Source organism: Cyphomyrmex costatus, unplaced genomic scaffold (genome assembly GCF_001594065.2).
Source record: "Cyphomyrmex costatus isolate MS0001 unplaced genomic scaffold, Ccosl1.0 scaffold30, whole genome shotgun sequence".
In the NCBI taxonomy this organism is placed as follows: domain Eukaryota; kingdom Metazoa; phylum Arthropoda; class Insecta; order Hymenoptera; family Formicidae; genus Cyphomyrmex; species Cyphomyrmex costatus.
The window spans coordinates 2,939,471-2,954,126 of NW_017277125.1; the positions used below are offsets into that span (position 1 = coordinate 2,939,471).

At 31.1% G+C, this 14,656-nt stretch overlaps 1 protein-coding gene across 1 annotated transcript; it reads right to left on the minus strand.

Moving 5' to 3' along the window:
- Positions 1 to 687: 687 nt before the first annotated feature.
- axed (BTB/POZ domain-containing protein axundead) lies at positions 688 to 7,149 on the minus strand. The gene is made up of 6 exons (XM_018541690.1): positions 7,107 to 7,149; positions 5,631 to 5,839; positions 3,419 to 3,591; positions 1,711 to 1,976; positions 1,179 to 1,573; positions 688 to 929 (listed from the first exon to the last, which is right to left on the minus strand). The coding sequence occupies exons 1-6, from the start codon at positions 7,147 to 7,149 to the stop codon at positions 708 to 710; spliced, it is 1,308 nt and encodes a 435-aa protein (XP_018397192.1). The 3' UTR covers positions 688 to 707.
- Between the last annotated feature and the right edge of the window lie 7,507 nt (positions 7,150 to 14,656).

A 14,656-nucleotide genomic window follows, 5' to 3' on the forward strand; every position in this document is an offset into this window, starting at 1 on the left:
CAGCGAAAGTCGTGACTTCGTCTATCGACTGTAGCGAAAGCCTACTGTTGTAGTAGCAACAGATCTTGCGCAAAATTGCAAACAAGAAGATAAAATATCTTCCCAAGTATATGTATATATAACAAAACGTCAAAATTTTCATAATATTAATGGAAGTGGCATAAAACATGTTCTCAATTTTCATGCGCGATTTCTTCATTATTTTAAAATAACGTCTTGCCGATAAAAAGTCCGCCGGAGATGTAAATATACCCTCTAAAAATATTAAAAAACTTCCCCCTTTCAGTACTTCAGTCTCTGTTATCTTCAAAAATATTATCTATGTGTATAGATTTCAACTAGCTGACGCGACTGCATGATACGCTTAATATTCCGGCAATGATAGAAATTACTTGTGTCTTTTCGCATTCATAAAAAATATTAAGGAGTAGTAAATATCTACAATTTATAAATTCTATAATATTTAAATTATGCAGTTATACTGAATATCTTTTGACTTGATCGTAATCGAACGCGTGTGTATCGTTATTTCTAAGTCGATCATTAAATGTCCTTCATGCTTTTATATCGCATTTAAATACGTATTATTTTATATTTCGATTTCTTGAACGGAATTTGTAACCGAAAAACAAAACGATAGAAAGACAACCGAATCTTTTTCAATGAAAATTTGGAAGTTTTGCGATTATGATTCTATAGTGCACTGTTTAATCAAACACGCAAGCTAGAATTCGTACGAGGCAATTTCCTATTCTAGCGCACGCCCTATGTCCTTGACTAGCACACTCTCTTCTTCTATTTTTCCGATTGTCCTGTCGTTCCTTTTTACCCGGCCTTAACAAGTTGCAGTCCTGATTCTCATGTTTATATGCGACCCTAGGCGCATTGGACAACCTAAACGGATGGATGTCTAGAGCGCTGCTCCGAATCTGTAAATGTTTAAAGGAAAGTTTCTATTATAAGCTTCATTATATCTTCTACGATCAATATTATTATTATTAAATGCAAAATTAATTGGACGTGAAATAAAACACGAAATACAACAACAGGCATATAAAATAAATTAAATTAAATAATGAAATTTACTCTTTACACGTAATTGATTGATATCTTTACATAATAGCTTTAGACAGATAGAATAGCGAAGAAATTCTCGATTTTAGAACGCGCATGCTTACGTTCTCATTTTTCGGATCCTCGGGATGTCTGAGTATTTTAGAAACGATGTGGACGCATTCCTCGTTAGTCAGGATACCGCTCGCCATGGGGCCACTGACGAATTCTCGATCGTTCATAAGAAGATACCGCACGCTGAAGCAGATGTCATCCGAGAGCGCGGCTCTCTTGTTGACTGGCAGGGGCTCGACGCCTTGTCTTCTACATTCGGCTGCGGCCCATCTATCTAACGCGTTAAAGAGGATGGACTCGCTAGTGATATTCAAAGTGTCGCGACGTGCTAACTGGGCGACTTCCCGAGCACTAAGCTCCTCAAATTGTTCCTGACGTAGCACCTTGACTGGATTCGAATCGATTACGTACAAGCACTTGAGCAGAAGATCGGTGCACACAGCAGCTGCAATGTGGACGAATCTATTATAAATCATTATTAATTTCTCCGTACCGTTATTACCAAATATTCTAATACTATAATCATGCTATTTTTATTCATCTACAGCCGCGAAACTGTTGCCAAAGAGATCAATGACGCACCTATTACACTGGCATCGTCTCCGGGCGATAATGGTGTCGACGGTGAATTTGACGATCTGTCAAAACTGGAATCATCTTCTCGCAGATCGTTCGCGTAGAGTCCAAGACCCTGATAAATCTCGAGCACGGTCGAAGGTGTGAGATGCCTCTCAAGATATGTTACGGCGAGTCGCGCGAGTCCAGGACAAAGGTACTGATGAGCTGCATCGAGCGTGGCTCTGGACGTTGATACCGATATAAAATTGACGGGCTTGTCATGAAGATATCTATGCAACAAAATGAACTAATAGAAACAAAATATGAAGTTCAAAAAAGATAATTCTCTATCTCTGTGATTCTAATATTTAGAACATTTTCGGAATTTTACTTTTGAACAACCATATTCGATAAAAAATATTTTACAATTCATATTCGTATAAATATTTTAAAACGTTATTACGAAAAATATTACCTCGGCAAGTATCAGGGCTCAAAGCGATTGGACCAACGGTTTCCGAGATACACTCACTCTAAGAATTGTTGATCTTCCGACAAATGTCGCTGTATCTTGCAAACCGTTGGTCCAATCGCTTTTTCACCTTACAGTTTTCGATAGAACTCGTCGAGAACTATAAGAAACGCTACTCAGAACTACTCGGTACTCTCAAAAAATTTTCCAACGTGGGACTTGGAAAAAAATTTTTAATCAAAAATTTTTTGGGAGTACCGAGTAGTTCTGATAGGAATTCTAGACAGTTCTTGGCGAGTTCTGTCGAAATGTATAAGATTTAATGAATAAATTTATTTACAGATTTTCAATATATTAAGATTTCTTAAAACAATGCCAATTAGAGTATTAAATTATTAAATTGCTAAGTAATTTAATTTGTGATGTTACTATGATAGTTCAGTTGTGTTTCAGAAATATACTCTATTAATTTAATTTATTTTAATTATTCTTAAAATTGTGGGTTCAAAATCTTTCTTGTTTTAAAGCTGCTCATATCATACGTTGTTTTTTTTGTTGTGCGTCGAATGACAATGAGGAATACCTCATTCAATAGAACAATGAGATATGGCAGGCAATATTTGTGGAGCTTGTGACATTTTAAAACTGTACTTAAGACAAATATCCAAATCAAATATTAAAAAATTAACTACTCTTATATATTTCAAATATAAGAATCGACTGTAAATACCGACCTTGGTTTCGGATGACTATTTTATTTTATAAGGTAAACATGAGAAAGATATAAGGCAAATGGAAAGAAACTAAGAAAATATGATAATAGTTAAAAAAGTAAGAAATAAGAAAATGATAATAAGGATAAATAAGACATTCTGTTTTGGTACATTAGGAAATAGATTAAAAGCTATTGAACCAAAGTAAGAGATAGCATTAAAATTATACACATAAACAATAATGAAAACTACCAAAAATATGTTTTTTCTTTAATTGTCTATCCAAAATAATCTATCAATTTACAAAAATTTACTGAGTCATACATATCACACACACACATTAAAAACTTAATATTTAAAATTTTATACCGCTTTAGCCAATGAATTGAGTCATATCTACTAACTGGTGTAATATTTATCTTATATATTTATAGTATATAAATTCTTATGTAAAAAATTGTATCGGGTATATTTCTCGGTTTCCGTACTTTCTCGAAAGATTATTTTCTTGAAATGAGAAGAAAATTTGTAGAGTTTTAATACTTACGTGAGAAGGTGATCGAATGCTCGTTTATCAACGTGTTCCAATCGCAATAACGGCGGTGAATCCGTCAATGGAGGAGCGAACGGACCAGTAAGCATTGCCCGAAACCATTCTGACCTTTTGGCCAATCGTCCCCTTTCGACACAGTACGTCCACGAATCACCAGGTAATCCAGCCTACATAATTTGTTACAATTATTACTATAGTACATTTGTATGTGCGAATATAACAGTATGTAATTTCAAATCAATTTTATCTTAGCACGTACTAAAGCTTGATTATGTAGTACTAAAATTTTGTATGAAGAAAGATAATTCTATATTTTTATGACTTTAATTTTAAAAAGGATAATTAAAATATAGAACATAATACAGTTTATATTAATAAAATAAGACTTATTATATATCGCAATTCAAAAATATAATAGAAAAAGAACTCTTATTTCCATCAGCATCTACAAATCAAGACAGGGATACACACAATTCTTTCTTTATTCCCACACATTCACACATTCTCTCTCTATACTGTCTATTTTTAAATCTAATCCCCAATATATACCAATCTCGGCGTACATACAACACTTTCTCGTTTATTCCTATCTTATCTACTTTCAATATACTCTACTTATCTCTCCTCTATATATACTTTTTTTTATTCTAGATATCCTTTCCTTACAATTTTGATCCTCTTTCTTCTATTTCTATGAATTTTCTAACTTTAATTATACTTATATCTCGCGGCTAAAGTCCTATTTGTTATCTATGCACAATCTTCAATTTTCATTCAGCCTTTTTTCTTTATTGCTCTCCTCGATATACGGTAGACTGAAAAGTTTCTGACCTGACCAAGAAAGAGTCAGATTTCCGTTAAATTTCAATACTTGTCCAATAGATGAACGAAACACAAAAAGTTCAGTTTGATATCATTTTAGCGATTAGTTTGTTTTTGCCAGTCTTCTAAAGTGGAGAAATTGCAGTATCATGCTACAACAAAATTCCTTTATTTGAAAGGGAAAACTCCAACGGAAATTAAAACAATCAGATTTAGTGTATAAAGAATGCTGTTTCTTCATTTGTGACCGTAAAAACTTAGATTACTGAATTTTTCATCTTCTGTAATTTTTCTGCTTCCTTTTCTCATATTTTATTCTGCTTTACCTTATGCTCCTTTGCCCATTGTTTTCTTTCATTTAACCATTTCTCCGTACATGGTACTGTTTAAACCTTCCCCAATTTTCTTTATTGTATTTCTTCTCTCCGTCCTTCCATTTTTCGATATCTTTCCTTTCCTCTATCTTCTTTATTTCACATGTTAATCAGTGCTTCTCTTCTTATCTTGATTTTTACTCTTCTTTCGCGATTAGTCGCGGTTATATTAGATCAGGAGAAGGAAAAGTTGAAAGTTTTTCTTACATGCCATTTGTAAATAAAAAGAACGTAGATAAAACAAAATAATAAGATCGTTATAAAATAATTGTAAAAATAGGCCGAAATTATCCTTATCCCCTCTCCTTCCAGATAATAGTCGTAAAAAGCAAGTAAAGTGAAAATACATTTAAGCTTTCAAGTCTATCTTCACTTCACGTACCTTTTACAATTATTTATAAATTAAGTGTATATTAAATTTCCTCTCTGCTCCCCCATTATTTCTTTTCTCTTAAATGTCACACACATACACACACACACACACACATTCTCTCTCTCTCTCTCTCTCTCTCTCTCTCTCTACTCTCTCTCTCTCTCTCTCTCTCATATCTTATCTTTTAATATTTTTTAATTTTATCTTATTTATTATTTAATTAATTGTAAATTTTAAATTTTTATCTTATTGACTTTTTTTTTATTTTATATTCTCTTTAATTAATTTCTTTTTAGATTTTGTTTCTTACCTTTGTCTTTTAATTTTTACTACAATTATATAATTTCGTTACTCTTATCTACAATATTTAACTTATTGTCCTAAAAACATTAAAAATACACGAAGCTCTTTCCAAACGCACTTTCCTACTCACGTTATCTAACCAAGTTTCAAATGTATAATAACAAAAGTATAATATAAACGTACTTTTTTGTTTGTATTACAGAGTTCATTTTATTTCCAAACACTTAAATGCCTAATTAATCGTTATTAAATAAAAACATCTTGTATACAATTTATATTAAAAATTATATTTACACAACTCTAAAAAAAATTGGTATTTACGTTTAGAACGTACCTCAAGCATCACGAAATTTTGACCCTCTGTGACTTGTAAACCACTTTCAGGTGCCATAAGGGGGACTCGAGACATATCTGCGAGGTTCTTGTGTGAAGTCTTCGTTGTCAACGGTGAAATCAAGATTCTGGAATAAATTTTGCTCTGCAGTCCTTGAGATTTTCCTCGCCAATTCTTAGTTTGGATGCGAAAAAATTGTGAGTTGCCGCCTATAAATAAAACTATATTTAGACATAGAAAACGCGTAAAGAAAATTTAGTTATTGCAATTTCTTGACGAGTACTATAGAGTACTTATAATATCATATTTAAAAGTTTTTTATTTTCTTAAAAAAGAATATAAAAAATTATGAATATTAAGTGCTCTAGTACTTGTCCAAAGACATCGAGTAATTATTATTCAGAGCTATTCGATGTTAATTTTGGGTACAAAGTTAGCATCCCTATTCTTTAAAATTTACTTTTAGTGTCATTATATATATATAAACGGAAATGTTTTTAAAAACTATATAAAGAATCTTTCCTTTTGTTTCAAATAATCTAGAACTCTTAATAAAGTTATTATTTTGAAGCATAGGGACTTCACCTATACTGCCGTCCCGCATTTTTCAGAAATCTACTCTTTATCAATACCGCGAACAGTGAATCACGTTGCATTTTTTATGGGAATGCTTTTTTTCCAATAACACTGTCCGTGATTCATAGAAGCATTATCTTAAGCCAGTTTCGTTGGATTCGATTTTTTGTACGTTTTACCAATCATTACTGTTTACTTTACATCGACTGCCGTGCCAATGTTACGAGACACACAGTATCTAATTTACACAAGGGTTTGGCAGTATTTGCGGGAGATAGGACTTTACTTCAATTAGCTATTGATTTTTTTAGTGTAGATAGCGCATATAAAACGTGTTCTAGTTTTATGCGGGGAAAGAAAGAGTTACTCTATGTTATTATTTTTTGTAATAACAAAAGAATAATGGACGTTGCAGTTTTTTATAATGAGAATTAATTAAACGCTGAGATTGCGCTAAGATTAATGTTTCATGGAATGTTGATAAGAAAATGAGAAAATATATTTATTAAGCCAATATTAATAAGAAATTAATAAATTTCAAATGAAATAAAAAATCTTTAAGACACTGGATATTGTTGTGTAATCGTTAAGTTATAAAAATTGAATTAAACATTTCGATTCACGGTTAAGGTGAGTTTCTCCTCAATAATTAAGTTAACAATTTCTACATTAATTGGAATGTGTCAAATAAGTTGATAGTAGTGTACAAATTAAAATCGTTTACTCGTCGCGTAAAGATTGGTCATAACAATTCGAAATGATATAAAACATTAAGTATTGAATCAACGAGGTAATCCAAATAATGTCCATTAAATTACCAGATTTACTAAAGCGATAACACAATAAATTAAAGTTTGTAAAACTAAAATAGAAAACTTTACATACAATTGAAGTACTTACATGTAAATCGTGGGTGGACATTCGTTATTGTGACGTTACTCATACACTTGTCACAGATAAAATGAGAAATATATGTTGAACAATAATACGAGAGAACACTAATGAATAGATGCTAATGAAGAGGGGAAAGCATCAAGTCTTAAAAATAAAAGAAGTATATAAAAGATCTAAAAGTTCCATGTTATTTTTTTTTTTACATTCAAACCATTTTTTTGTTTGAGTATAAAAATCATTTCTGATATCGTTGTTTCTTTAAAAAAACTTTCCTTATCAAAAATGTTTATATTATCCCAGTCAAAATCATGCGATAATTCTAGTTCTGTGTAGTAATTCTGTGTTCTGTGATTACCGAATATTGTGCTGTATTCTAATTTATATATGTGATTCTTATGCTTGTTAATTCTTGTTTTAAGTATTCGGTCTGTTAGGCCCACATAGAATACATCACAATCCTTGCAATCAATTCTAATATACTACATTTGGATGGGACATCACTGAGAGCTTGTTTTTAAGTACTCAAATAAAGCTATTCAGTTTGTTAAAGCTTGTATATGTCATGCGTAACGATAAGTCATTTTTGAGAATTAACGAAACTCTCGAAAATATCTACGTATACCCATCTTTAAATAGTTTTAAATTAAATTTCGAATGATAATTTTGTAAACATGATTTTTTTAACGACGATTAATTTTTCTGATATACTTACATATCGGCACGTTTATATTGTACCAATGAAAAACTAACGAATAAAATTATCGGATCAGAAATACAAGCACAAAGTTTACGAAGGATCGTATACTAATGTCCTTCTATAACATGGAAGATGCACGGTGTATAAATGACATCGACACCAATATGAGTGACGATCATTATTAACACGAACGAGATGCCACACTCTATATTGACAAAACAGTGAAGAACGTTTGATAACAACTCGTATACGCAACTAGCTGTAACTCTAAACTTGACAAAGGCTGTATGAGAGACGCGTCTCTGTTTGGTGTTATTTAAATTAAGAGATATATTATACATTATATGAATGTATGAAGTATGCATAAGTAACAAAATTTATTGCTTAATTCGTAAATTTTAATTTTATAAATCTCATCATTTGCATTGATAGGAACGTATTATATTTTTTTAGATTATAAATATATAATACAGATAATTTTTTGTATCTAAAACATATTGCACTTCCGCAAGAAAAGTGACACAAAAATTTTTCGAATTTGATTGTATTCTAATAATAACATTATCGACTATTCTCAATCAGAAAATTTAATATAACATTGAATTTGAATGAAAATAAAAGAAAATAAAAACGCTGATAGATGAGCAATCATTAAATATCAAAATAGTAAAATATGTATATTTAAATTTCAAATATTAAACCGCGCTTTAATGCTTATAATATAAATATACCCTTACTGAAATTTAATATTAGCTAATGTAATATTGAAAGATAATAATTATTTGTATGATATCGCTTGTATTATGCAAAGTAATAAATAAATTAAATTAAATTAACGGTCAATACATAATCGAGCTACTATATTTCAGATGTCAATTAAAAGATGTATTATCAAGTTGCACTAAACAAAATACGTTTTTTCGAACTTACAGGGGTCCTTCTTTAGCTTTTAAATATACTAACAATTAATTATCAACGTAACATAATTACGGGTAGTAACAATTTTGAATTTGTACGTTAATGACGATAAGATGCTCAGTGTTAAAATCCCTTATTTTCTAACATGACATCATAATTTATATTTTGACTATTGGATCACTATAGACTCTTTTTCGCTTGTTAACGAAGATTTTATTGACCATCAGTTACTTACTAATCAATGGACAAATCATAAAGTTGAAAACAAGGACTCGTCAATGAGAAAGTCGTCAAAATTTATATGTAAAATCATATATGACACTATACACTTCTGCAACAATAGAACGACATTTCAAACACAAGAATTATGAATTATTTATTTTAAGTTAATTAAAACCACGATACTTTAAATAAGTAACTAATCATTATCTTTTAGCAATTAAGAGTGTTCTAGTCTAACAATTTCAAAAAAATTGATTTTTTTAGAAATATATTTTAAATATTTATAGAATTTCAAAATAAATATCTAAATGATTTTACCGATATTTGTCCAAATAACGAAGATATAGATGTTTATAAAATCATCGATTGAGAAACTTTTATATTGCAATTGTAATGTATTTGAAACTTTTAACGCATTTCTTTTTCGAAATTATATTTTTTAAGTTGGGTTGACATAGTTTTGTAAAACTACTGTTAAGTAAATAGCAAGATTACCCAATCACGTGCGAGAATTGCCAGATTTATCTAACAGGTAAACTTTACCAAAAGATAGAACAATCGGCTAAGGTATCGTAAATTACCAAAAATTTGGGGTGCTTCACCAGGAATCATCCAAAATCACAAATATCTACAAATATAATTTGAATACAATATTAAAACTATGTGAATATCTTCTTAATGAAATAGTATGAAACATACGATAGTAAATCAAAAATTGCATTTTCACCAAACAAGATAATGTTGTGTTTACTTTTAAATTTGTATATAAATTTATACATGTAAATATCTTTCCAGAATATAATTGTTGACTTATTGTTAGTACTTTTTTGTTACTGTTACAATCGTTTTAAACCATTATAATCTTATTTTTTGGAGAAGTCTATGATAATATTTATACGCAGTTAGTTAAAGAAGCGTCTTCGATTCTTATATCTCTCAATAAGTGTTTTTTATACTTTAAAAGTTACACTTTTCAACATTTTTTACTTTCTCATTTCATCGTTAATCTACCCTAGAATTTAGTACACGTCAAGAGTTTAGTACTTCAACTATATTATATAAAAAAATTGAACATTATAACACGATTTATTAAAGAATCAGCATAAATTGAAAAAGTTAAAGAATCGATACTTATATCTTTTAAAAGTTATTTTAACAATTTATAGTATTTTTCATTTATTCCAGTTCAGACTATACGTATATAACACACACATTTATGATGATAAATAAAAATCCTTTTGAATTTTTTTTGTTTTGATTAAGCTGCAATTATCAATATCACTATATTGATTCACTACTATTTATCACGAGTGAAATAGGTCGCAAATACTTGGCGAAAAGTTCGGAGAACAACCCTTTCGGAGCGAGAAATCTTACTACACTGACAAAATCAATCGGTCTCTTGCTTCCATCATAAATGACTCATTGTCAGATCTTTGCAGAGGAAATGGTTAATGTAAAGCGTGTGCTAGCGTTTCATCGGCTACACCTACGATTGTTTATAAACATTGATCGAGCGAGAGGGACCACTTTAAAAACGAAAGGAATGCTGAGCTCCACGAAATAAAGAGGGGTCTTATCAATACTTCGAAGCTGTATGGGTCGCAGGAATTGGAGGACGGTACCGGAGTTGTTTATTCGTTCCGAAACTCGAATCTATAGTATTGAAGAATACAGTATTAATGTAGACATTTGTCGAGATCGTGCCTTCTTGGTAATAAGGTTAACGAACAAATCGACCAGCTTTTTTGTATAATATCTAGCTTCTTGCAAATTGTTTATTTCAGAATTTAATAACAATGCTCGCTGTCGCTGAGCTTTATTATTAAAATTGTTATTAAAAACTTCCAAACAATAGCACGTGAATTTTCAACTCGATCGAACACCACCAGAACAATTCTTCCTTCTTTTTTGAAATTAACATCGACAGGATCAATGCCAATGTCATTTATATATATATATATATATGTGTATGATATATATATGACGACTTAATTACGAGAACAAGCACGCTCTTTTATACTCTATTTCGCACTCGTAAATTTCCGGTTAGGACGATTCCGTTGTCACAAGGAACGCGGATATGCGCATTCTCGATCATTCAGGGAATTGAAAGGTGTTAATAGTCGAGACATCGCCGTGGTACGAATGAATAATTGCTGTGTGTTAAACGTTTCGTGATCGAGTGATCTCTCAACGATACAGGAAGACACTAATGATATTCAGAACGGCCGCGTGAATGAATCCATTTGAAGAATCGAAATCGCAAGGTCGCGTTGCAGTCATGCAAAAATATGAGAAATAGGTATACACCCATAGAAAAGATTTCCGATGCTATTATTCTTTGATCTATCATAAAACAGGACCGATATAGGAATAATAATGTTTATTTATTGGAAAAGGAATGTTTTACCTAAATGAAAAATTTTTTAATCTAGGATAAAATGTGTAATCAAGCACATCAGTTTGGCGCTAAATAGATGTTATGGCACATCATGTGTTACATAATCAGAGGTAAAGATTTATTCTAAATGTAAGAATGTAATAAACTTAAATTTATGATGTTAAATCTAACGCATGATTGAACAGAACAGGAAGTAACAATACTTAATAAGATTTCAACCTATCAGAAATCGTGTTCTGATGTATAGCTTTTCAATTGTATTGAAAATACGGGAATTTGGATTTCACTAACGTTAAATTTCATTAACTAATGTTATTGAACGAATATCGCTTGACTCGGGAATTTGGATTTCACTAACGTTAAATTTCATTAACTAATGTTATTGAACGAATATCGCTTGTGGCAACACGATGGAAGAAATAATTGTCTCGAATTTTTGAAGAGAAGAAAAGATGAAACGTCAAGTATCGTACTAGAAATACGCGGACAAGCGCGTGAGTCATTGTGTTCCAGCAGAATGTTACTGTCGCGAATTAGTGCAAGTACCCCAAACTGTATCAATAAAGATTCACATTTCACAGATCATTGTACATCTCGCGTTTACACGTGACACGTTCTCGCGGTATGATATGTATTAACGTGGCACTAATTTATAGCAAAGTGGGACATCAGCGCGTACCCTATTATTAAGCATCGCTCTGCTATAAGAATTTCAATGTACCGCGTGTTTATAGCTGAGGAGTGGCTCATTGTGAAACGGTCATCACGAGTGCTCGTAAACATTATTGATTGTGCGTATTAACTACATTAAATGTTATGCCGCGTATAAGGAAAAATCGTACGAGAATATTGTGATCTTATAGTTATTAGAAACAAAACAATTGTTAAAATCGTAGAGACTGATTAGTAAATGAAAGTAATCTTTCTTTAGGACTTATAAGGTCATATAGCAGATAGAAAAAGTTGAGCAGTAAGATGTAAGCGGTAAGGAAATTCATATGTTGAACTAGTTACTGCTTATGCTACAGTTACGGTTTCTACTGCTACTGCCATTGTAGACCACCTATAAAGCTAATTAAGAATTAGCCAATAACAGTCAAAAATTTTCAAAAACTCTCAACTCTGATTGGCCCTTTACTGTTTACGTTTCGTTGCTTCAGCTTTTTGTGTGCCATTATCTTCTAGGCTGCGTTCTTTTACTGCTAATGCTGAAAATCTATAGTTCACGTGCATTATATTATAGATTTCCAGTACCTATCTAACATAAACACGCTTGCAAATACTATGGACGAAGTATAATTACACAACAGCGGTCTTGTAACGACAAAAACGTGTCAACCGCATTCATTTCTATAAAATTTGGCGGTTTTGTTTTGCAAGAGAGACACGCGCAGCAGAATAATTTAAATGAAACTCGTTTATACCAAAAGAGGAGAGGAGAGGAGAGGAATTCTAGGAAAATAAATAAAACATAATTGTATAACCATGAGATTATATGCGCACGGGAGCCTCTCATATCGCTCTCTACAGAATACATTCAGCAAAAGTTTGTGTTTTTGCAACATGTGACCGTGGGGCAATGGGTAGAATTTAATTTAGCATAACTGCGGCGGTACAGGGTTAATGCGAACTGACGGCTACGCGAGTAACGATAATTAACTTGAATGAGCACCCGCTCGGCCTTTTAATCCAATTAAAATTAATGCTTTTATTGTTGAGACGCGCGCCCGTATTTCAGCAAGATGTATTGGCACGATTGATAAAGAGGGTTGAAAATTTTACAAATTTTTTTCAGATCCAACGTCATTTGATCCGTTGGAATTTCCAAATAATAATAAAATAATAAATATTTAAAATAACTCACAGTAACAAGAGAATTACGTTAGCACGTTTAAGAGAGATTGAGATACATATCTTGAGCTTAACAAAAAGAGACGATAATTTTATATCATTAATTCCTTCTGGACTTATAATTTTGCGCGAATTTATGCAAAAAAATTATGTATACAGATTTATAACGCGGGTGTTTGCTGTTATTTAGAATTTTAATGTAACTATAGTAAATTATTATGTTGGACTCAAAGTGTTAAAATACAAAAGTAAATCGTAAATAACACTGGATCCATGGCCTCCTCTTTGCTCAATGGAGTCTCCTTTTTTAAAAATATTGATAGCTAAATGTTATATGTAGATCTACGTTTTTAGTATATCTGAAATGCTTAATATGTCACAAGCTTGAGGTTCAAAAAGTATTTTATAATTTAAGGAACTCGCAGTTCCTATAAAAAACTGAAAGTATACCGAAGAAGGCAACGGGAAACCACTTTGGTTTATTTAATTCCCAGGGTATCACTGTGGCGAGGAAATCATGGCCAAAGTGATCGCCAACGTCCGGGGGATTGGATATGGCACATAAAGAAGAAGGAACTCGTAGATATATAAAAACGTAGATTTCATTACATTATTCTTTTTTTATGTTAATATAATTTAAAATAAAACGTTTTATGAGTTATACATTTAAATAATACTTTTTTAATATGTAATAATTTAAATAATAATTTCATAGTCTATCTTTTCATATTTGACCTTAAAACAAAATTGCAATGCACTAGTGGTCCTCTCTTGATAAACTGGATCCGTCAACGATGAGTAGTCAACAAAAAGAAATTATACTCTCCGACGAAATCGCCCCTTACCGCAATTATCTGACGCGATCATCGGGGTTCGCTAATTGATTCAATCGAGGAGAAGATGTGGAAAAGATCTCCCCTTTGTCCGAATTCGCCCGCATATACGTTTTTCAAGTATAAAACCAAATTGCCATTTAGAAGTGCTCGCTATTATTAATTATGTATAAGAGTCGATGCTGCAATCTATGTTGATTAAATATTTTTTAGTTCGGTTTAACGAGTGTTATATGCCCTATAAGTTTTGAATTCTACTTAGCTCTCTTTATATATCTACGTATATTTACACGGAAGGAATGATTATTGAGTATAAATTATCATGTGAGTCCAAGAAAAATGTCATTCATGTAGAAAATTTAAATATTACAAAAATAATTTATATAGACAAAACAATTTGAAAAACTTTCATTTAAAAAAATTAAGCTTTATACATAAAAATATGAATATATTTTTTTATATTTAAAAATTAGATTCTAATAAATTGTTTTACTGTTTTATAATGATTAAAACGATATTTTAAAATTATCTAGACGAGAAACGACTTATAATTTTATCTCTTATCTTTCATAAATAAATCAAAATAAAATCATCTTTATCTTATCTAATTTTAAGTGTGATTTATCTTTTG